Source organism: Molossus molossus, unplaced genomic scaffold (assembly GCF_014108415.1).
Source record: "Molossus molossus isolate mMolMol1 unplaced genomic scaffold, mMolMol1.p scaffold_m16_p_5, whole genome shotgun sequence".
Lineage (NCBI taxonomy): Eukaryota > Metazoa > Chordata > Mammalia > Chiroptera > Molossidae > Molossus > Molossus molossus.
The window spans coordinates 25,397,686-25,420,632 of NW_023425388.1; the positions used below are offsets into that span (position 1 = coordinate 25,397,686).

Consider the following 22,947-nt stretch of genomic DNA (forward strand, 5'->3'; position numbering starts at 1 on the left):
TCCTGTGAGGTACCCAGAGTAGTCAAATTCATAAAGACAGAGAGTAGAATAGTGGTTACCAGGGCTGTGGGAGGGGAGACTGCGGAGCTGTTAAATGGGTGGGGAGTTTCAGTTTTACAAGAGGAAAACTGGGGATTAATTACATGGCAATGTGAATATACTTAACACTACTGAAATGTACATTTAAAAATGGTTACGATGGTAGGTAAATTTTAATATTTATATTTTACTGTAATTAAAAATAATTTTTTAAAAGTGAAAAATAAAAATAGCCAGTCATTACTTCAGACTGACTAGAAAGCAGATTCTGAATTATGGGCAAAACGAGAGAGAGAGACTTTCTAAATAAGGTAGTTTAATTACTCTAAACTAAATATAATTAATTAGGGATGTTATACTTATAAATAAAAATCAGGCTTATTTTTGAGAATATATGGCTCATCATAACAAGCATCACACCATTCCATGCCCTTAAGAACAGCGTATACATATCACCTCACACCTGTCAGAATGGCCGCCATCAACAAATCATCAAACAAGTGTTGGCGAGGGTGTGGAGAAATGGGGACTCTAATACACTGCTGGTGGGAATGCAGACTGGTGCAGCCACTGTGGAAAACATTGTGGTGTTACCTCAAAAATTGAAAAATTGATCTGCCATTTGACCCAGTGATCCCACTTCTAGGAATATACCCTAAGAAGCCTGAAACATCAATCAGAAAGAGTATATGTACCCCTATGTTCATAGCAGCACTATTTAAATTAGCTAAGATCTGAAAACAACCCAAGGGTCCATTAGTAGATGAGTGGATTTAAAAGCTGTGGTACATGTATACAATGGAATACTATGCAGCTGTAAGAAAGAAAGATCTCTTGTCCTTTGAGAAGGCATGGAAGGACCTGGAGAGTATTATGCTAAGCGAAACAAGCCAAGCAGAGAAAGACAAATATCACATGATCTCACTTATTTGTGGACTATAATGAACCAAACAAACTGATGAACAAAATTAACCCAGAGACATAGAGGTGGGGTACAGACTGACAAGCCTCAGAGGAGGGGGGGGTTTGTGGGGGAAGAGATAAAGCACAGAACTTACATGCATATATGCATGACCAATGAACATAGACAACAAAGCTGGGGATGGGGTCGAGGGGAAGGGGAGGAGGGTGTCAATGGGGCAAAAATGAGAAACATCTGTAACAAAAACAAATTAATAAATAAAAAATTTTTTAAAAGAACAACATATACATACATATGGTTGGAAAGTGTATATGTGTTTTAGTTACAGTAATAAAAAAACAACTTGCCTACTCCAAAGCAGTAAGTAATCATTCAAATACCTTTTGGATCAGAAACTGCTCTGATGCTAAAGGAACATAGAAAAATCAGTTTTCTTGTTTTTGCTTTAAATGGGAATGTGCTGGTTTATAGAATCTAAGAAACTTCCTTAAAGCCTGAAGAATGCCACTACTAGCAAATAGACCTCGGCTGCCTTGCAGTACTTCACTCAGAGACACATTTGTCCGCTCCTTTCAATGGGTTCCTCAGATTTTCTGGCTCTGACTCATCCTGGTGCCCATCAGCCCTGGGATATTCTTATATATATTTAGTCAAATGACTAAAGTCCAGTTATGCAGAAGGGACTCAGTGAGTTCGTATCAATAACTACCTTAAGTTTCGCTATCCAAAAGGAAAATATTTCAATCAATGGACTTATTCTGCATTTAATCTTCTGACTGCTGACTAAAGAGACTCAGGGAACATGGGACCATTTACAAGGTAATAAACGTAACAGCTTTCCAACCCAGCCATCAGTATTCATCACAAGAGTTGACTTTAGAAAGACTTTAGGAAAATTGACAGTGTTGTCTTTTGCATTATGTGAAGCTTTTATTCAAAATGCTTTCACACATACAAATGCCCAGCAACACCTCTTTGAGGGAGTCAGTCCATAATTTTCATTTAATGATAAAAAAAAATAAGTTTTGACCAATTTCAAGGATATCTTTCCCATTTGCTGCCCTCCTTCAAAGTCTTGCTTTGAAATCAGAGTTTGACTGTTTTGCACCTCATGCGGGATTTTGTTGTTTTTGATTTTACACATCTCTTTTAGGTAAAATAGAATCCAGTTTGAATATCCATACCCTACTGCTCTTCTTTAGGTTTTTAGTCTCAAAACAATGCAACTATCCAAAATGGTTTGAATCCAACTACAAAATTAACTATAATTAAGTAAAATCACAAAGAAATCTGTAATCTCAAGGAACTGTCTTTCTGGCTATTACTTTCATTAATACTGTTCATTGCAGGTAGTAAGTTTCCCTGCTCACAAAACTCTGCTGCTAATGAAACGCCACTCCTGTCCCAACTGCTCCTTCGCATACACGGGAGTCCTGTGGGCGCTAGGTCTGTGCCTGGGCTCATCTTTGGAGAGAGATCTCACAGAACCAAGGCTGATCAACCAAATGTGAAGAGGTGTTTTGGGTTTTTTTGTGTGTTTTTTTTTTTTTTTTTTTTTTTTACAGTTACTGGAGCTTGAAATGGGAGAGAAGAATCTGAGACAAATGCTTTCCGATTGGATACAGGAGCCTGCTCCACCCTGTACCCCACACAGTTCTCCAGCATGAACTAATACAAGACTAAAATATTAAGCCTTTAGCTTACCGTATTGACGTTCTTATTTCAGAGAACTAAATTCCAGAACATGTGGCCGCTCGATAACTAGCTTTTTCTTAAGGTATGACTATAAATACATTGGAGCAAGGCACATACACAAATCCAGACAACCCTTCGGATATGGACTGTGATTATCATTCTCCTGAGAAGCCAGTTTGCAGCCCTGGAGGGAGGGAGGGCTGACCTGCTCAGTAATGCCCCTAATTGTGTTCCTTCGGGTAGTTACCTTCACCAGGATTTTGCCTTTCAAACTTTGAGGGCTTGGAAGCTGCTTGGTCTCCCCCGTGTCTATAGACGACAGGTCCAGTTTGTCCTGGAAGATTCCTTTCAGGTGCTGAGCAATCTTCCTCTGCTGCTGGATACTGCAGTGATTCTCAATCGACAGTATAACCGGGAACCTGCAGGAACAGCAGCACATTCTAAAGGCCGAGCACAGGCAACTCAGGGAGTTTGGGGAATCACTGCATATTCATTATGTTCTTGCAACCCTAGTAACTTGTGAGCATGGTGACACTTAAAATGCATCAAAATGAGGAAAATGAGAGATGCAAAACCAAAAAAACCCTCCTCTGAGTTCATATATTTTGCCAGGCATAATGACCGAACAAAATACCAATCCATGTGGGATAACTTAGTTTAATATTTTGTATCACAGGACAAAAATGGTGTGTGTTGTGTATATGTGTGTGTGTATAGATATCTTTTAAATAAAGAAAAGAGAACATTTTAAGGGAGATAAAAAGCCTAAAGAAATAAAACACATATAATGTAATTTTGTCTTATTTATTCAAAAGTCTAGAAACATCTAAGAGGCCACTGCAGATATTTGCACTTAATGTGTTATATGCTATAAATAAAATATATAACCAGCCCCTAGCTTGAATACTACTCTTGAGGATAAAATAATGGAATTTTGTGTTTTATAACATCCTATGCCAGGCATTTCAAAATCACTTGTAGAGAATTACACACCTATCTTTACTTTCAGAAAAAAGAAAGAGAAAACCTCAAGTATTCTCTCTCCACCAGCACTCAGGTTTCTGACAGAGAATTTGAGACAGGAGTAAAGTGAGTGACAGCCTGAGACGTGGGGGCCCAGCCAGAAAGGGGAGCAGAACTGATTACATGACATTACTTCTGTTTTTCCTCAGAGTGAGAAATTATTTCAAAATCACGTTTATTTTATTTATTTTTCAGTTTTCATCAATATCTTCCAAAGTAATAGGTAATATGTTTTCCCCAGAGTTACATGTTAATATTTAAATTGTCTAATATATCTATGCAGAGAGTAATTTTTATTTCTGGATGTGCATAGCAAGCATAAGCTCCACCATACAGGCTGTGACTTCCCGAAATTATATTCTATCCTCATTAGTTAAACCTGACACCAGAGGTCATCTAAGAGATGAACCTTTTTACTGAAGCTGGCTTCGTTATCTGACCATCATCTGTTTGCTCGTGACCTTACATGGGTTCTACATAGAGTGGCAGGAAAAGAGACAAACAACAACGAACTAGCAACCCTTCGTTATCTATGTAGTCAGATCACGAAATTCTAACAATGAACTTTTAAATTACTGACCTGTTTATAAAAAGCCTATTAGAGTCTAAAGATGCCTAATGTAAAGCAATGTTTCTCAACAGGGGAGGAGGGCAATTGTGCTGCACCACCCCTCGGGAAAAGGGACATCTGTCAATGTCTGAAGACATATTTGGTGGTCACAACAGGAAGGGCACTACTGGCATTGACTGGGTAGAAGTCAAGGATGCTGCTAACCATCCTGCATGTACCAGACAATTCTCCACAACGGTTATCTGGCCCCAAATGTCAAAGGTGCAAAGATCGAGAAACCTGGTTTAGACATGCAACTGAAGATTAAGAAAGAAAAGAAAAAGAATTGAATTTTAAAGTGTGCTAAACAGCTTATTAATTGTTTTTAATTTGAAGTGCTCTTCTCCTAAGGATTCCCAAACTTGAAGTAAGCACTGTCAGGTCACCAGAGGCTCCCTTGAGATACTTGTGTAGCAGGTCTTCTCAATACGCTGCTTCACATATTGGGAAGGAAGTGGGAAAATCCCTCCTTCAACTTGGCTAGGATGAGTAGTAATGATACATCAGAAATCAGTACTCGAGATTCTTCCTAGTAGAAAATACCATAAACTAAATCTGCTGTGCAGCAAATGTCTCTTACTACAACAGCATTTTAACCTCAGGGTTAATTAATGACAAGACCAAATATTAACAATTTTAAAGGCTATTAACTTTTCTAAGATCAATTTTATACAATTGTAATTTAAATTTGCTTTTTTCAATTCAAAAATTATTTCTTGAGTGTCTGGTATATTGCAGGTACCTGCTAGGCAATAAAGGATGAATAAGTCATAGCTTCATATTTTCAATGAGTTCATGATCTTATTAACTTAAAAAAGAAGGCAAGCAACCAACAATTATACGAGGGTGTTGCATGATGTGATAGAAATATGTTCAGGGTGCTAAGAACAGAAAAAGGGGGCATTTCAATCAGCAGGAGCCATCAGCAAGCCGTAAGTCTGCCAGAGAGACAATGTTTAAGCAGGCTTGTAGGATGAGCAATGACTCAGGTGGAGTAATGGGGAAAGGTGTTGCCGGCAGAGACAACAGCATGTGCTAGGGTAGGGAGTTGTGAAAGAACTGGGATCACTGGAAAATACAAAAGACAGTCAATTAAGACAGAATTCTAAGTCTCGGTGGATGAAGACACTGGAAGAGAAGAAAGAAGCCAGGCTTTGAAGGGCATGGAAGATACGACTGTGGGCTACAGGAAGTTTTTGAAGGATTTTAAGACATCTTGCTTATATTTTTAAAAAGAGAAATATTGCACCAGTGTGGAGATGAACCAAAGGTGAAGTGAAAATGAAGAGAAAGCAAAGGAATCAAAAGATAATTGAGGAAGTAGAATTAAAAAGAATTGACTGAGCCCGGCCGGTATGGCTCAGTGGCTGAGCGTCGACTCATGCACCAAGAGGTCGCCGGTTCAATTCGTGGCCAGGGCATACACCCAGGTTGTGGGCCTGATCCCCAGTATGGGGCAAGCAGGAGGTGGCCAATCGATGTTCTCTTTTATCAATGTTTCCACCTCTTTCTCATTCTCCCTTTCTCTCTCTCTAAAATCAATAGAGAAAAAAAATTTTTTAAAAGAAAAGAATTAGCTGAATCTAGAATGACTCCGTCTCTGAATAGGGATAGCCACTGATAAACAGTGCTACCCCTAACTAAAACAAATAATACAGAGCCAGAGTAAGTTTGGCAGAATGAGATGGTAAATTCAGTTTAGGATATAAGCTCCAAGATATTAGAAGCCATCTGTTGTTCAGTGTGTGGCTCCTTGAACCTACTGCAGCATGCCTTGCTTAGAGTAGGCACCATTAAATATCTGAATAAATACTTGAATAAATAATAACATTTATTGATTTTAGATACCTATGAGATAAATATACAGATAAATTTTTACTAAGAATTTTTCTATATAGCCCTGAAACTTGGGGGGAGGGGAAGTTCTAGACATATAATTAGACAAGTAACCAAAAAAAGTAGGCCAAGGAAAACAAGTTGGAAAATAGTGACTGTTAAAGGAGTGAAGAAATAAAATATAAGACCATAGACCAAAAAAGGAGAGTGAGAAGCAATAACAGCAACGGAGGAGAGAATGTTACCATAGAACCAAAAAAGCAAGTATTGGAGAAAAAAATGTCAACATTATCAAATACCAAGGAGTCAAGTAACATAAGTAAGCTAGATATTGAAGTATATTTGGACATCCAGCAAGTCTAGAAACCTAGATATTATTTTACTGAATTATAATATAATATTAATTAACTACTTTATATAGTAACCTATGTTTCCAGACTTTATGGACACTCTGTATACCCTGGGCTTAGAACTTTTGAGGTCACTCTTTGCAAGACTATGCTTTGAAGAGACAATGTCTAGAGACAGAATGGGGTAAAGAATAAATGGAGCATGAGAAAGTATGTACATGAGGTCCATATTATTTGTTCAGTGTTTTGTTGGGAAGGAAGGAGAGAACTAGGGTAGTAGAAAGATGGATACTCTCTTGTAGTCACGTCCCATTGGGCAACGCCCCATGAGCTGCCTTAGCGTAGCTCCCACATGCTGCTATACTCACTCATTCTTCACGAAGGCGTGCTTGTTGATGGTCTCCACAACATCTCTGAAGGGAATTTTTGAAGTGAGAGTATAACCGTGGTGAACGACCGGCTCTCCATCTGGGCCATCCCAACAGTCAACTGCCGGAAACAGATTTTCACATCAACAACCAAGAGATTCTGGCATTTACTAATACTTCTGGAAACATCAGACAAATATTTTTTTATTTGAGATTATACATAATATAATCATGACAAGGATGTCAAACAGAGAAATTGGTGTTCTGGCATATTTATCAGAATAAGGAATTGAAGATAATAAATAATTCGTGGGTGCTTATATGTTAACAGAGATGTCATAGTCACAGGCAGCTTAGCATGTACCATGTACTCTCATCAGAAATTGATCTACATCCAATCAAGTGTTCCAAGGATAGTGGTATCTCTCAATGGGTTGTTTCTTTAATTTTACTTCTTCAGTTTGCTAAGGTCTTTTAATAAGTCATAGTGACCATCTCAAATCAATAACAGGCTTTGCATTATTATTTACTTAAATTCATTATGTTTCCATTAGATTCATTTCCATTTTACTAATTCTACACTAGTTATAAAATAACATTGACTTCCTAAGTTCAAATCCTCAGGCCCTGACAAGATTTATGTGAATATGGGCAAGTGATTGAGTCATTTAAAGTCTTGCTTTTACCATCTATAAAAGGAAAATAATAATAGCACTCGCATCGTAAGTTTCAGCAATGATTAAGTACATATAAAGTTACCTATAATAAGGCACACAATAACTGATACGGTTATTGATAAAATTGATATTGTTATGTGTGTAGACAAGCTCATTGGCTCCAAGTTGGAGAAAGGCACATGCTTCCTCACAATCCTCCCTGACTTACGAGTTTTCCTTCTCTTGTTTTACACTCTGCTGTCAACCTCAATTCTCAAAACACTGCTTTCACCATATTGTTCCTTTGCTCAGAGCCTACCCAGTGCACAACACAGCATTCGACACATAGTATATAGCCAGTAGATATGTGCCAAGTTTATTAAATATCCGATAGCAGCTCCCATCTGCCTAACCCCAATGCCCCTATCTTTGGTACTAGAGATTGGCTAGCCATTCACTCAGCCCATTTTCCCTTTCAACCTGGCACACAGCTAGCTGAATCACACTGACCAACCTTCCCTTGCAGTAGGATGTGGTCACTGAAATGTGGGCAGAAATAATGAGTACCATATCTAGGTCTGGTCTACAAAAGTTTGCCCTACACAGTCACTCATGCTTTGTCTCCTGCTGTGACTTACAAGTCATTATTGAAGATGGCACAGCCATAGGATGGAAAGAGCCTGGACCCTCAAATCGCTGCTTGAAAGACTTACCCATTAGGAACAAATATTTTGAATTTCACATAAGCAAAAAATATACTTCAGTTGTTTTAAGGAAAGAGATTTTAGGTTTGACTATTAAAGGATCTAGAATTGTTTTAATTAATATCCTAGCTTCTGTTGACAAGTCAACCTTATTTTCTCCTACATCCAAACTCACAGATTTGTTCTTCCAGTTGGCAAGTGTCCTCACATACAAGCCCACCTCATGCCTTTGCTTCATTTAAGGTCAATGGAAATGTCTCCTTTCGCTTTCACTTTGCTTATATAAATCCTAATCCAGGCTAAGTGAGGATCCCCCATAGAACCTTGTCAGCTCTCATGACATTGCCCTTCCTTATGGTGTGGGGTCACAAGCTCAAATGCCAACAGGAGCCTAGCAGGTAACATAAATGAGAGCAGTAGGCCGACAGAAAATGTGTATCTAAATGAGATAACTACTTCTCACTCTGGTTACCGGATCTGAGAAAAATTTAAAACCTAGATTTTATTGCTGTGAAATTTTCCCTTTTATAGTTATTGGCAATTATATCTATTTTTAAAATTACAATGTGAGCCAAACACAATTTTGTAGGCTAGATTTAGCTAATGGAATGCCAATTGAAACTGCCTTTTAATTAAAGTCACACAGTTCAGGATCACACTTGTTCTCAATTTTAGTAGCACCTTGCCTGTGTGTGTTTTGTATATTACCTTGAGATAATATTTCCATTTCCTTCTAAAATATGTTCACCGTACCATAATGTGATTTGATGGTTAATATTATATGCCAACTTGTTGGGCTATGATGCCTGGTTTTAGTCAAACACCAGTCTAGATGTTGTTGTAAAGATATTTTTTAAATGTAATTAGCCTTTAAACCAGTAAGCTTTGGGTAAAGCAGACTGTTCTCCATAATGTGAGAGGTGGGCCTCACACAATCAGTTGAAGACCTTAAAAGCAAAGACTGATATTTCCTGAAGAAACACACACTAATGATGATGATAGATGATTGATTGATTGATAGATTGATTGAGTTTCTATTTGTTGTTACCTAATTAATTAATCAATTAAGCAATAACTGTTAAAATATTCTTAGGGAAAAAAATTAGAGAAAGTAAAAGGAGAAAGAACTTCCAATGTTGATACCATAGGAATACTAGAAACAAAGTTTAAGAATAAAGATGTTTTTTAGAAGACCAAAGGTTTTGGGACACTATAATGCAAGTTATATTGCTCCTTTGGGCCACAAATGAGGTCAAATGTATCAAAGACATCTCTGAAGAGAAGCTCCATCCAGCCTTTGGAATATACTTGACACTGTTTGTCTTTGGATACAGGTGTTGAAAGGCTAAACAGGTGCTTCAAAAATACAGAATTTTGACAAGTTATACCCTAATTTATAGTCACATCTTGAATGAGAAAGAGTATTAACAGGGTTCCTCACAAATGAACTAATCTTCTCTTTTGAAAAAAAAAAAAAAGCAACATAGACAAGGCAATACCCCACCTGACCTGATTATCATGAACATATAAAAATAGCTCTTAGAGCTACACTGATTATAAAATAAGGTGTTCTTTTGCTAATATTTATGGCACAGGCAGACTATCCATAGCCGACAATGGTTCTCCTCATGTTCAGTTTTTGGGTCTGATTTCACGACCCGTCTGCTAAAATGAGGATAACAACACTCCCAGTGGTTCCGGACTCCTAACATGTGAATGTGTGGCACTGGTAGCCATGGTAAAATGGCAGTGACATTTCCTGTAAGAGCTCATGCTGTCATGAGAATGTTGGCAAGGTTGAAATCTTCTACCCAATTCCGCTAGCCACAAAACAGCCAGGGCTCATTTTCCAATCAGGTTACACAGTCCAGGCCCCCGAAAGCACTCTGACAGATTGGTCAGTTCTAAAGGCTGAGCAGCTGACATGACAGCTCTTCATAACATCTCTTAAAAACGTTCCGCCCTGATAGAGCTCCCAGCGATAATAGGAAAGGTTGTAAACCGATTACACCAGCGATGCAACATCACTTCTGTGAGAGTGAAAATCCCCTGGACGGAACATCCATATTTATTAAGCAACTCAGGCTGAAAATCAGGGGAATAAAAGGCCATGCAAAAAATGTTATCAATTTGATTTTCTGACAAACCCACTTTACCAAAAAAGACTTATTAGTCTTACCCCAAGACACCGTATATCCTGGCCAAGGACATTATTGCAACTGAAGTATGGAGGTGGAAAATACAATGTTATCAAAATAGAAGCTTGAAAGTAAAGAGATTCCTCAGGTCACAATTCCATGAAGAAACTGTCTAGAATCACTACTCCCCACCCCTACGTGGGATATTTGGCAAAAGCTCCTTCAGAAAAAACATCTGGGGGACCTGAAATTTTCAATTCATTACCTGGTACATTCTATAAATCAGGTTCTGTAAATCCTAGCTACAACTGTTTAAGAATAAAAACAGCTTCATCCAGAACCAAGGTAGATAAAGTTCCATTGGGCATATATACATTGGTGTCTCCAGGCCCAAGTTTAAAATGTGAACTAAGATCTTCAAATCACAGGACTGACAGAAATTGTTAGACGAGCACAAAGATCATACCATCAAAGTCTAAGTCTTCAGGAACATCAAGATATTTAGATGCCATATCTAATCATGAGACAAGCAAAATCCTCATTTTAAAGCCAACCTCCCCTCTGTGCCGTACACTTTGCTTTTTTAGCCTTTCTTATATGAACTAATGGTCCTCATTTGTCCCCCTTAGAGCGGTCATGTCTTTCAATGCTTGTTCCTCCAAAAAACACACATGCTTCCTGGAAAAGAGTGAAGTGGGGGAGTCAGACAGTTGAGTTCAAATCCCAGTTTCCAAGCTTCCTAGCTATGGGACCTTGCCACTTACTCCACTCCAAGTTGGGGTGTCTTCTTAAGAAAACTGCTCCACCTCTCTTAGAGTTGTGAGAACTAAATGAGAATGTATGGAAAGCATTTTGTCAGAAACTAGCCCAGAAAAGGGGCTGAAATCATGGCAGTCCACCTGTATATTCAAATCACGGTAGTCCACAGTATATTTAAAGCCAAGGTGACAACCACAATTTTGAACAGTAAATAGCAAGTACAAAGCTGACCAAGACTACTCCCAGATAAATATAATTCTTCTCAATGAAAACTTTCCAGGAATAGTAGCTTGATTTTCACTGTTCATATATAAATCCAGTAGTAAAGACTTCAAGCCAAAAAAGAAAGGAGGAATTGGATGATGCAAGCTGGTGAGGGAGATATTTGAGAGATTGCACGTCTGATAAAAGCCACCATAGCTGTGCATATTCTCAGTTTGTGTGAATATCTGAAGAAGGTAACTTACCCAAGGAGGGCAAGGTTGGAAGAAAAAATGTATAAGAGAAGGCTCATGTTCAACATCACCTACTGTATACAATTTCTAAAAGCTCTCATTTTAAAATTAAAAAGCTAAGACTAAAAATCGTGTTTGCTTTACTATGAACTATCTTCATCAGATAACTTTTCTTCCTAATATCGCAGAGCTGGAGGATTAGACACATTGATTCAGTATAAAACAGTGATCATGGGGAACATGGTTAATCTTGGGTGGCACACTAATTCTGAACAAAGAAACAAAAAAAGAGGAAACCAGGTACCTGAAGGAGCCAAAAAGAAAAAGAAATAGAGTACAGAATGCAGAAGTAACAAAACTGCAAAACTGCATTGTTTTCATCTCCATTATTTATACTAGACTTGATTGACCAACTCAAGGACACGTTCACCAACACAAACTGGAGCCCAGAGAAAGGACATACCTTCCACGCAGCGACAGCCCTCTTGTAGCACCCGCGCATACATGTCCACCTTGGACTGAGAAAGGAGCTGGTCCCCAGTCAGGTACGTGTTGTGAGAGGACGCGATGTAGTAGTTACACAGAGGCTGATCCATGTCCTGGTACACTTCATGGTGCAATGGGTTAAATATGTCACAAGAAGGACTTCGCATGAAGTTTGTGAAGCCTTTGGGAGAAAGAGTAACGTACTATTGCTTTAAAGTATACGTACTTAATTGACGATAACAGAGACAGGAGAGATCCAAGTCTGTTCACAGTAATTACCCTCAGGAAGACCTTGGCAGGGAACACCAGGGCAATGAGAAGATTTGTCAGGTCAAGCAGACAGTGTCAAAGCTTAAATATGACTTTGGGAAGTAGAAGTTTAAACATAACTTACAGGGAAACAGACTTTTTAAGAATTTTTTTTTTTTTTTATCCTCACCCGAGGACATTTTCCATTTTTTGTTCAGATAGAGAGGGAGGGAGGGAGGGAGGGAGGGAGGGAGGGAGAGAGAGAGAGAGAGAGAGAGAGAGAAACGTCGATGTGAAAGGGACACATCGAGTGGTTGCCACCCACATGACCCATCCAGGGCCGGGAACAAACTGCAACCGAGGTACGTGCCCTTAGCGGGAACCGAACCCGGGTCTCTCTGGACCGCAGGCTTACGCTCTAACCGCTGAGCCAAACCGGCCAGGGCAGACTTTTAAGAATTTTGATTGACTTGGGGAGAGGGCTTCTTGCAAAGCCATTCAGTAACTACTGAGCTCAAGCTAGGATAATGTGCGACTTAATCAGTGACTGATACAATGATCCACCAACAGTTCAATGGGTTATTAAGTTCTTTTTAAAAAATGCTATTGTTAGCAGCATAGTTGAGGTAGCAGACCAAAAGTTAGACACACCAAAATTTATGGTGTGATTCTTTTACTATAAAATTGGCTTGGGAAGATGCTGCTAATGGCCTGCACATTTAATAACTATATAATAATGCTTAAAGGTTATGTAGAAAACCCTATCAGTTATTGTACAGGTTTTCAAAACCTAATGCATCATTAATATATGAGTAAATAAATGAATGACTCACAAGTACCTAAGTGGAATGGTTATTAGGGTAAATTGTTTCAAGTCCTTAAGAATTGTGTAGTAAAACTCTGTCAATATTCTCTGAGACTAGAATTTTGTCATGCCCTTTTTTATGGCCAAAACTTAGAAATCATGTTGAATTCCATCCTTTAGGACCATACCAAGGAAAAGAGTCATTTCTTAGTAAAGGTCCAAAATCGTTTTTGTGGGGTTTTTTTCCTGGCTGTTTTTAAAATGGTTTCTGATCATATAAATTTTAAATTATTCCTCTTCATTTTAATTACCCTTCACCCTAGTAAGTAAACACATGGCATCAAAACCCCCTTGACCACAGTGATCCTGGGAGCAAGGGGACCAGGAGGCCAACGATACAAAATGGTGAGGTCAACCATGGCTCTGCATGTGCTGGAGGGCAGCAGGCGGCCCAGTGGTCTTCCGCTAGAAGATCTGTTCTGCCTGCAAGATTCTACTCTCAGTAGAAGCCTGCAATTCATTTCCCTGCGTATTTTAAATACATATAGTTTAGACATACATGTAGCTAGTAGCTATATTCATATCATACTGTTTATATATAAGATCCTAGGATCTAGATTCTGAGTATATATCTGTGGGCAAATTACTTAATTTCTGTGAGCCTCACTTTCCTCGATTATAAAATGAGATAGTTGTATTCAAGAACTCTGTGGTTCCAACAAACCTCTCCACTGCTACCAACTAGGTGAAACTACTTCGTAGCCAATATTTTTAAAGAAACATGTTTACTTTCACATCATTTGTTTCCTAGATTACTTATTTTAGGACCAAATTTCCCTTCATAGAATGATCAGGTTGAGGCTATTTCCGAAAATTAGCTATTTGAGAAAAGTCTAAATATTTCTTAGTATCTTTCATACAAAGTGGCTTCAAGTTGACTTGCTAGGAGTTGAAAATGGGCATCGTTACTACACAGGTAGGAGCAGTGGCAGCATCATGGCATCTGCCATCTGAATCACCAGTAATTCCAGAGATATATTTGATTTTATCCTAAAAATTTTGCTAGAATTTAACTTAGTGAACCGAATTGAGGAGTGCGAAATTAAGAATATTGATTATTTTACCTTCTATGCCAAGAACATTTTTCGCCTTATTTTCTTCTGAAACTTCAAATTTTCTTATGATGTCAAGACAATAGTCTGTTGTCACATTATTCATCTAAACAAAACAGAAAATTAGTAGAGTAGCTGAAATTTCATGAGATTGTTTTCTACACTAAAAAAGGATACCAATTTTTTCAAGCATTCTTGATACAGTACAAAGTAGTTAAATGAACAGTGTTTGAGGTTACTAATGTCACAGACACTTTAATTTTGAAAAATGATTATGATCTCAATCTTTCTTGCATCTTTCAGATTTTAATCAGTGAAAACAGCCCTTCAACTATTAGAAGAAAAAAAAATGTGCTCTATGAAGCAATAAAATCAAATAGAATTAATAATCAATGCAAATCCATTGCAAAAAATCCACTCACTATAAGTTAGTAACCATCTGCAAAAGTAGTGTTTTCTACAGACACTAAAGTTTGCTAATCATAAATATATGTTGAAAGAAATTCTTTACCAAAAAAAGATGTTGTAGGTAAGTCTACCCATGCATGTGTGTATCTATAGATCCTCCCATTGAATCATGAGAGCAGTCTGTCATGCTGATTCAAGAACACAAAGGTTAGCAAGACAAACTATAAACAAAAAGCTAGGTGAGACAGCTAGCCTAATAGAAAACTCTGGAGCTGGACTGCTTGTGTTCAAATCAGCTAGCTTATGTTACTGGCAGTGTGGTCTGAATGAATCATTTTCTCTGTGACTACCTTATAAGGTAGCTGTGAGGATGAAATGAATTAGCATTTGTAAGAATATTAATGTGAGGCACCAAAAGGCAAGATACGATGTCATTATTAAGTCAGCCTCAAGATGGCTGCATGAACATTACATACTGAGTGTCACCAGGAAAAGTAAGCTTCTCAGAAATAATTTCTTTAATTAAGTAGCAACATAATGGATGTGATATTTTGATCAAAAAGCCATTGAGTCCCACAGTTTAACAGTGACATTTAAAATACTAATGAATAGTGATAGAGGAAGCTAATCTTGTGAGCCAGTATTGCATATTTCAATGATACTTCCCCCAAATTATATTATCTCTTAGGTTTAATACTTATGATTTAGCAAAATCTAATTTTTCTAAACAGTGTATTTAATAGCTTTTTTCATGGGAAAAAAGCTCTGGTATGCAGATATATTTTTGCCTGTTTGAAGGAGCACAGAATGCTTCCCCAAACTAGACTTAAGTAGTCTACCAGGAGCACATGAGATCTAAAATAAATAAATAAACAGCAAGAACTATCATCCTGGGATGGAGCTAATTGTGGATAAGCAAGAACATATTACTAGTTCAAGACACAAAGCAAAATGTGCTAACAAAAAGCATATTTGAAAAGTATAAAATTGGTGGAAATATTGGTAGGGATTCTTGAAAGCTCACAATTTTCTCGGTACCATAAAAGAATTCATAATCTACTTTCTACCCCAAATTCAAGTATTAAGTAAAATACAGTAGAACCTCATGATAATGAGAATTAAAATTTAACTCAATCATCTCCCATCCTTCCCCCACCCTGTTCTCATTTAATTAACCTCCCAATAGTAAAATTCTACATTTTACACAATTAAATTTGTTAGACCTAGCTTAAAAAGTTATATTGGGCCTGGCCGGTGTGGCTCAGTGATTGAGCATCGACCCATGGCACCAAGAGGTCGCTGGTTCGATTCCCGGTCAGGGCACATGCCCAGGTTGTGGGCCCAATCCCCAGTGGGGGGCATGCAGGAGGCCATCAATCTAAGTTCTCTCTCTTGTCAATGCTTCCATCTCTCTCTTCCTCTCCCTTTCTCTCTCTCTAAAATCAATAAAAAAACAAAATTTAAGTTATATTGAGATTTCACTGTATGAATGAAGGCTCAATATAGGCTAATGCTCTTTCTTGTCCTCTTTTTTCATGTTCTGCTTCCCATTTCATATAGCTGATAAGGTGAAATGAAAACACTTTCTCCCTGTTTCCAATGGAGTTTATTTTGAAGTTCTGGTTGCTATTAATATCTGAGCCACTCCCTGTCTCCAACACCAATGACTGTTCTTACTACACAAGGCAATTATCTCTAAAAGAACTTGAAGAAAAGTTGATTTCTTTTAATAATGATTCTTTACATTTATATAATGTAGTCATTACTGTGCAGTTAATAAAGAGCTTTCACATCTATAATCTTAAATAGTTCTCACAACAGTCTTGTAAAGTTATTTTTATCCCCATTATATAGATAGGAAAGTTGATGCCGAGAGAAGTTAACTACCTCAATCAAAGTCACAAAACCAGGAAGAGGCAGAACCAAGGCTCAATTTCAAACTTTTGACTTTAAATTCAAGCCTTTTTTTATATTATATCTATTCTCTGGGAGTTTTTATTTTTACTGAAAAACTGAAATGCTTACTTTGAAATGAGCTGAAAATCCTGAATCTTAACTTTTTAAATTTTTGCAACTTTCAACTCCGTTACTATAATTCTACTTCTTTCATTATTTCAGATTGAACTCCATTCTCTTTTCCTTGTTTACTGTAGTTCTATAATCTCATCCAAAAGAAAAAAGAATAACTAGTCCTCGTATTACATACTTAGTGCCAATCCATTTCACATGGACTAGTTGTAGAAACCAAAGTCATGAATCTATAAAATACTTGTATTCTGACACTAACTTTTTATCCCCAGACTTCTTTGTAAGTTTTCTACCAAAGTTTTTCCAGCGACTGAAATTTTTAAAATAAAGTCAGAGGAAGTAATTAATTGTATTTCTTATAGTTATGATTTCCAAAACACAAAATCATAATTTGCACAGAATTTTAATATTGCTAAGTTCTTTCCAATGTTTTTTATCAAAGTAACATATCCATCATTAAATAAGTCAAAACTAAGATACTTAGATTAAAAGCAGACCCCCTTCCCATACCCAAAACCACATTCCAGAGATAAAAATGCCAACATTCCTAGCTAATTCTTGTAAAATGAGTCTTCATATTCCTAATATACTCTTAATAATTAGTAAATGATGCTTTTTTCTATTTTATTTACCTTAAACATTATCTATTAACTTTTTATGTGTTATATAAAGACTTAGCTTCTTTGGGACAGCAAAACTAACTTTCTCCCTCTACCCATCTTCCCAGTATGTTTATATCTTAATTTTTATTAAATTACTATTGACTATGTAAATTATATTGTCTATGTAAACATTGAACACTAAGTCTGCTATGTAATATGATTGTTTCTTTTCTTATAGAATATATTTTTCAAATTTCATTGCTCCAATTCCTATCCCTTTGGTTAACAATCCTATCACAAATTTTTACTTTATCCTTGGCATTGCAAAATTTTACTATGATTTGTCTCTGTGTAGACCTTTTTTACATTCACTGTTTGGCAGTCAGTGAGCCCACCTATCTCGAGATTCCTATCTTTTGGATCTAATCATCCTTTTGTACTATTTATTTGATAATTTCCTCCCTTCTATTTCTTATCTTTTTCTGTAACTCCTGTTATTTAGATAGTGGGCTTTCTGGATCAATCTACTAATTTCCTTATCTTTTCTCTTTGTTTCCTTTTTTTTTGTTGTTTGTTCTACTTTCTAGGCAATTTTCTCAGTTGGATGTTCTAAGCCATTTATTGAGTTTAGGTTTCTGCTCTTTTCTTCCTCTGAATCCTTTCTCATGATGCCTTGCCCTTGCTTTGTGGCTGCAGTTTTATCTCTCTGATATATAAATGTCCATCAAAAAAAGCAATAAAACAAGACTTGCCCTGCTGGCCACAATTCAGCTAACACATTACCATTGTATCTAAAATGAAACATAAGCTACCATTCATTATTTTGTGGAAAAATATGCATATCTATATTCAACATCTTTAGGGTAAAATATGGAATGTATTAATTTGTCACTTTCTCTTTAAAAACCTACTGGAAATACGCTTTAAATAACTCATAGATAAGATTTTGGAAAATTGTAATTTTTCCACCTCTATCCTAATTTAAACTATACCTACATCCAACCCAAGAGAAACCTAGATATCATTCACAAATATTTTTTAAGTAAACATTCAACTCAATAGTCGAGTAATACCTTTTGTTCCACCTTCAAAAACTGAGCCAGTTCTTCCACAGTTAGATGATCTTTCTTGTCACTGTAGTTCAAGAGCAACAAATAAAGGTCCCGTCTCAATGACATCATTTTGTAAAAAACACAGAACTCTTCAAATGTCAGGGTTCCCTGATTCTCATCTGTGTCCGCTTCCTGAGAGAGGATATTACAAACAAGGCAGTGTGAGAGTTCGAAATCAGTACTGGTAAATAACATCTACAGTGAAAAGGGCAGTACACATTTCACAAATGGTAACACATATTCTTCTCTAGCACACATGGATCAGTTTTTAAAGGGGCTCTATATTAGGCCAAAAGCAATGTTGCAATTATAAAGGATCAAGCTTGCCCAGTTGATGTGGCTCAGTGGTTGAGCATCGACTCATGTACCAAGAGGTTGCTGGTTTGATTCCCAGTCAGGGCACATCCCCAGGTTGTGGGCCTGATTCTCAGTGGGGGGCGTGCAGGAGGCGGCCAGTTGATGTTCTCTCTCATAGATGTTTTTATCCCCCTCTCCCTCTTACTTCCTCTCTCTCTAAAAATCAATAAAGAAAAAAAAAGGATCTAGCTTATAAAAACTCATTCCTCTCAGCACTGTAAATTCATAAATCAACAAAGAAAGCTTTAAAAAATTGTGTCTGGAAACAACATAATATATTTCTGAATAGGAAATAAAACATACAAGTGACACATGCACCACATATTAAAACCTGTGATGACGTTAAAGCAGCAATTAGAGGAAACTTGAAGTTTTCCATTTATTTGAAAGCAACATAGATCAAAAAGAGAAGCTAATAATTCAGCTTAAAAATCTAGAAAAAAATTAAGCTAAAGAAAATAGAAATAAATTATAAACAGAAGCAGAAAGCAACAAAATAGAAAATAAATGGATAGAACATACTAACGGTGAACTATTAAACCAACAGCTGATCTTTTGGAAAAAACTAATGAAAAAGAGAAATCTTGGACAAGACTAATCATAACCAGAAGAGAGAAGACATACTTAACACATGACAAAAATACCAGTCTCTCATCATCTTCTGAACTTCATTTAAATCACATGTGATTTTTACCTGTAACAGAATCTCTGCCAATTCTGTATAGGTAGCTTAGTGCTCATATAGCATCAGAGTCACTGGTACCTCCCTGATTTTCCTCCACAGAAGTCTGAAAAATCCGTCTGCACTAATCTGTATTTCAAATTATTTGTTTCTAGCAATTATTGGGCAAGAACCTTTTCCATGTATCTTCCTTCTGATTGAATGAATTTGTCATAAAACTGTTGGGAACATATAATAACAACCAATCCACTTACATGATCTCCTTTATTCTATGTGTACACACTTGTAACTGAACAAAAACTGACAAGGAATCAATGGCATTTTGTGAAATACGGGTAGCTGTTATGTGATTTTAAATATAGGTTGAAAGTCAAAATGCATATAAAAAATACACCTTTTTAAACTTTGCTAATTTGGGGTCAATTATGAGCAAAAACTTTGACCAATATTTAATCATACACAGGTTCTTTGTGAGGCTGATTGCTAGTGCCTCTGTCATTTTACAGGTAGAGAGAGAATGGTCCATAGAATATCAACGTTCGGGTGTTTGAGGCTCCTGGTTGTAGAGTCTTTGCATCCTAAGAAATTAGGACTAATGTTCATATTTCTTTCACAACTTTGTTTCAAAATACCTAAGCCTGGATACAGAGATGAAACATTTTTCAAGACTTCCTTGTAAATGCCTAAAAAATTAAGAATAATAAAACTCTGAGTTTTAAACCATAGCGTCAAAGACATCAATAGAAGCTATCCATACACTACAAGATTTTTGTTTTTCAAGTCAGTTGAATCTTACACTGGAACAAATAGTCAAAGAAAAACTTCTAGGAAGACTTTATGGTCTTTATCAGCAATTTAGTAAGAGAGAGGGTGTGTGTGTGTCACTGAAATGATACTAAGATCCCTGGTCCTGTCACGCCCACCACGAGCACTTACAGAACCTGCAAGAAGAAAGGTGGGGTAGCAATGTCCTACTACAGCAGGCCCGGCCGCTTCTCCACTCACTTCTGGCTTAATAAGTCTTTAAGTCAAATGTCATTAAAAAAGACCCTAATGTTTTCTTCAAACTTCTCTAAAGGATTTACTCTGAACCCATAGACATTTGATATACACATTTCCTACTTCACTTTCTAAAATGTTTGGTGCATTAGAGATAAAAGGTGTCTGAAGTGGAAAAAATCAGAAGTAAAAATAGTTCAATATCTTAAGTTTCTTCCTTATCTTCTAAAAAGTACCCAGAAAATCATTATTTATATAGCTATAAACTTCCCCCTCCGCTTTAAACTTGGCCTCTCTGATTTAATCAGCAGCTGCCTCTTCAGCATTATGAATACCTCCTATGAAAAGGATCAGATGGGGGGGGGGGGTGGCTCACAACAGGACAAAAGTGAGATGTCACAGGGAGAACCAGGAACATGGCAAACCTTCTCATTTGGTTAAAGACAGCGCACTCTATATGTGACAACTCCTTTCCCCTTCACAGTCCCTCACTCTGTATCTGGGGTTCCTTCTAAAGCATATCTCACTCCTTCCTCCTTTCCTTCCTCTCATGATGTTCTTCGGTGCAGTAGGACCAAATTCCCCACAATGCAACCCATCTCCAGCCTAGAGCTTCCAATGACAGGACCACTATAAGAGGTCATAGGTAGAAGCCAGCCTCCATCTTCCATTCATGTTGCAACTCACCCCTCATGTTATTTCTGCCCTTACCACCTCTAAGAGCAAGTGCTTAGAAAACAAAGAAATACAATACATTAAACTTTAAAAAATATCATCCCCTATCCTTATTTTTACAGGTACAAAATATCACCTACCTAGTTACTTAGAAAATCATTGCAAAACATGAATTATGTGCCCGACTGATGTGGCTCACTGGTTGAGCATTGACCCATGCACCAAGAGGTCGCTGGTTCGACTCCCAGTCAGGGCACATGTCCAGGTTGTGGGCCCAATCCCCAGTGGGGGACATGCAGAAGGTGGCTAATCGATGAACATTGATGTTCTCTCTCATCGATGTTTCTCTCTCTTTCTCACCTTTCCTCTCTCTAAAAATCAATTTAAAAATATATTTAAAAAAAACAAAACACATGGATTATGTACACAACTTGCCTCCAAATAAGACCCTTTCCTAAATTCATATTCTACTAATTACTAATAATCTAACATTGTCTTCACACCAACTTAAACTCAGAAGAGCTGACTCCTGCATCTCAGACAGAGGACTGAGTCAAGCCCCAGCTGGGTACCACAGAATAAGTTTGGGCCCAAGAATTTTCCTCTAGAACTTAACCAACGGAAAGAGCATCTCATACCAACAAGCAATGGAACGAACTTCTGGAGAGCTCCCTAAATGGTAAGAGTGACAAAGTACTTCTAAGCTCTATGGATTCTGAATCTTAAACTCATTTGAAACAAAATAGAGGACTCCTGAGGATTTCAAGTGCAATTTTTTGTTATGTCTTTATTCTGATCGTCACAATAGCCTGTGAGGTGGACAGGTGAGATATTGCCATCCTCTCTAGGAGACTTGATCACATTTACTGCATTATTTGTCAGGTAAAGTGTTTATCATCACTCTGAAAACAGCAACAAAGAGGCATTTTAGGAAGTGAAATCATAAATGCATGTTAACTTTAGAAAGCAATTTTTTTTTTCCTTGATGAAACAAAATTCTTCTCTTCATCAAAGAAAAATAAAGCAATACATAGCAGGTAAAATTAGCTTCCAACAAAACAAAATAGCCTTGTGAAATATCTCAGTACATCAATAACCACTAAAGTGGACTTCACCGAAGGCCAACCAGACTGTGAAAACGTACCTGGAACATCTGTCTGACTTTTCTTCGGGGCAGGTTGACATTTAGCTTATGCATCAATTGGTGTATCTCTTCAATGTTCAATAAGCCATCACCATTCTTATCAGCTTCCTCAAAGGTTTGCTTCACCCATGTGCAGAACCGTCAAGAAAAACACTTGTGTTTTCACAAAGTGAAAGCTGCCCTCTCACAGAATACTTAGAAGAAATTATTTCGAGGGGACCCTGCAAACCACAGGCTCTCAGTGAGCCCTAATAGTGACAACGGAAGACATGGGGGAAGCAGGGCATAAACAGGTGATTTCCTTCTCTGGAAAATGAGTCAAACCATATTATTTTGAGAGGTTCTCCAACTCCAACATTGTTATCCATCTGCTAAAGCATCTCTCTAATGTGATGAAACCCCAACTATCCCAAATTTGGGCCTTCTCCCCCTATGACCTTTCATCTATATCTTTTTTACCTTCACAATACCCCATGTTACGTGATGTTTTCAGTGCCCTTTCCTCAGTTCCACTCCCACATTTAGAAATTTAGATTATCTACTTCAATCGCCTTAGTGTTTACATGAGGATATAAGTGATAGGAGAGGGAGAAACTTGGTAAGAATGAGCAAGGGACCCAATATGGCCTCCAACAACACCTGTCTGGTTGTGCGGCTTGCACCACAAAGCATTCTTACTGATTCAGCATTTTTGTTTTTTACCAAATGTTACAAAGTTAAGAAGCAAACTAAC

The 22,947-nt window shown here is 37.4% G+C and overlaps 1 protein-coding gene across 1 annotated transcript in view; it reads right to left on the reverse strand.

Moving 5' to 3' along the window:
• PLCH1 (phospholipase C eta 1) overlaps nucleotides 1–22,947 on the reverse strand; it is a 122,993-nt gene that overhangs the window by 39,466 nt on the left and 60,580 nt on the right. The window contains exons 4-9 of the mRNA XM_036243026.1: nucleotides 22,215–22,344; nucleotides 18,319–18,489; nucleotides 14,220–14,313; nucleotides 12,019–12,222; nucleotides 6,844–6,964; nucleotides 2,904–3,075 (exon numbers count right to left, since the gene is read on the reverse strand). Coding sequence (XP_036098919.1) covers nucleotides 2,904–3,075; nucleotides 6,844–6,964; nucleotides 12,019–12,222; nucleotides 14,220–14,313; nucleotides 18,319–18,489; nucleotides 22,215–22,344 — 892 coding nt within the window. The remainder of the gene's footprint in view (nucleotides 1–2,903; nucleotides 3,076–6,843; nucleotides 6,965–12,018; nucleotides 12,223–14,219; nucleotides 14,314–18,318; nucleotides 18,490–22,214; nucleotides 22,345–22,947) is intronic.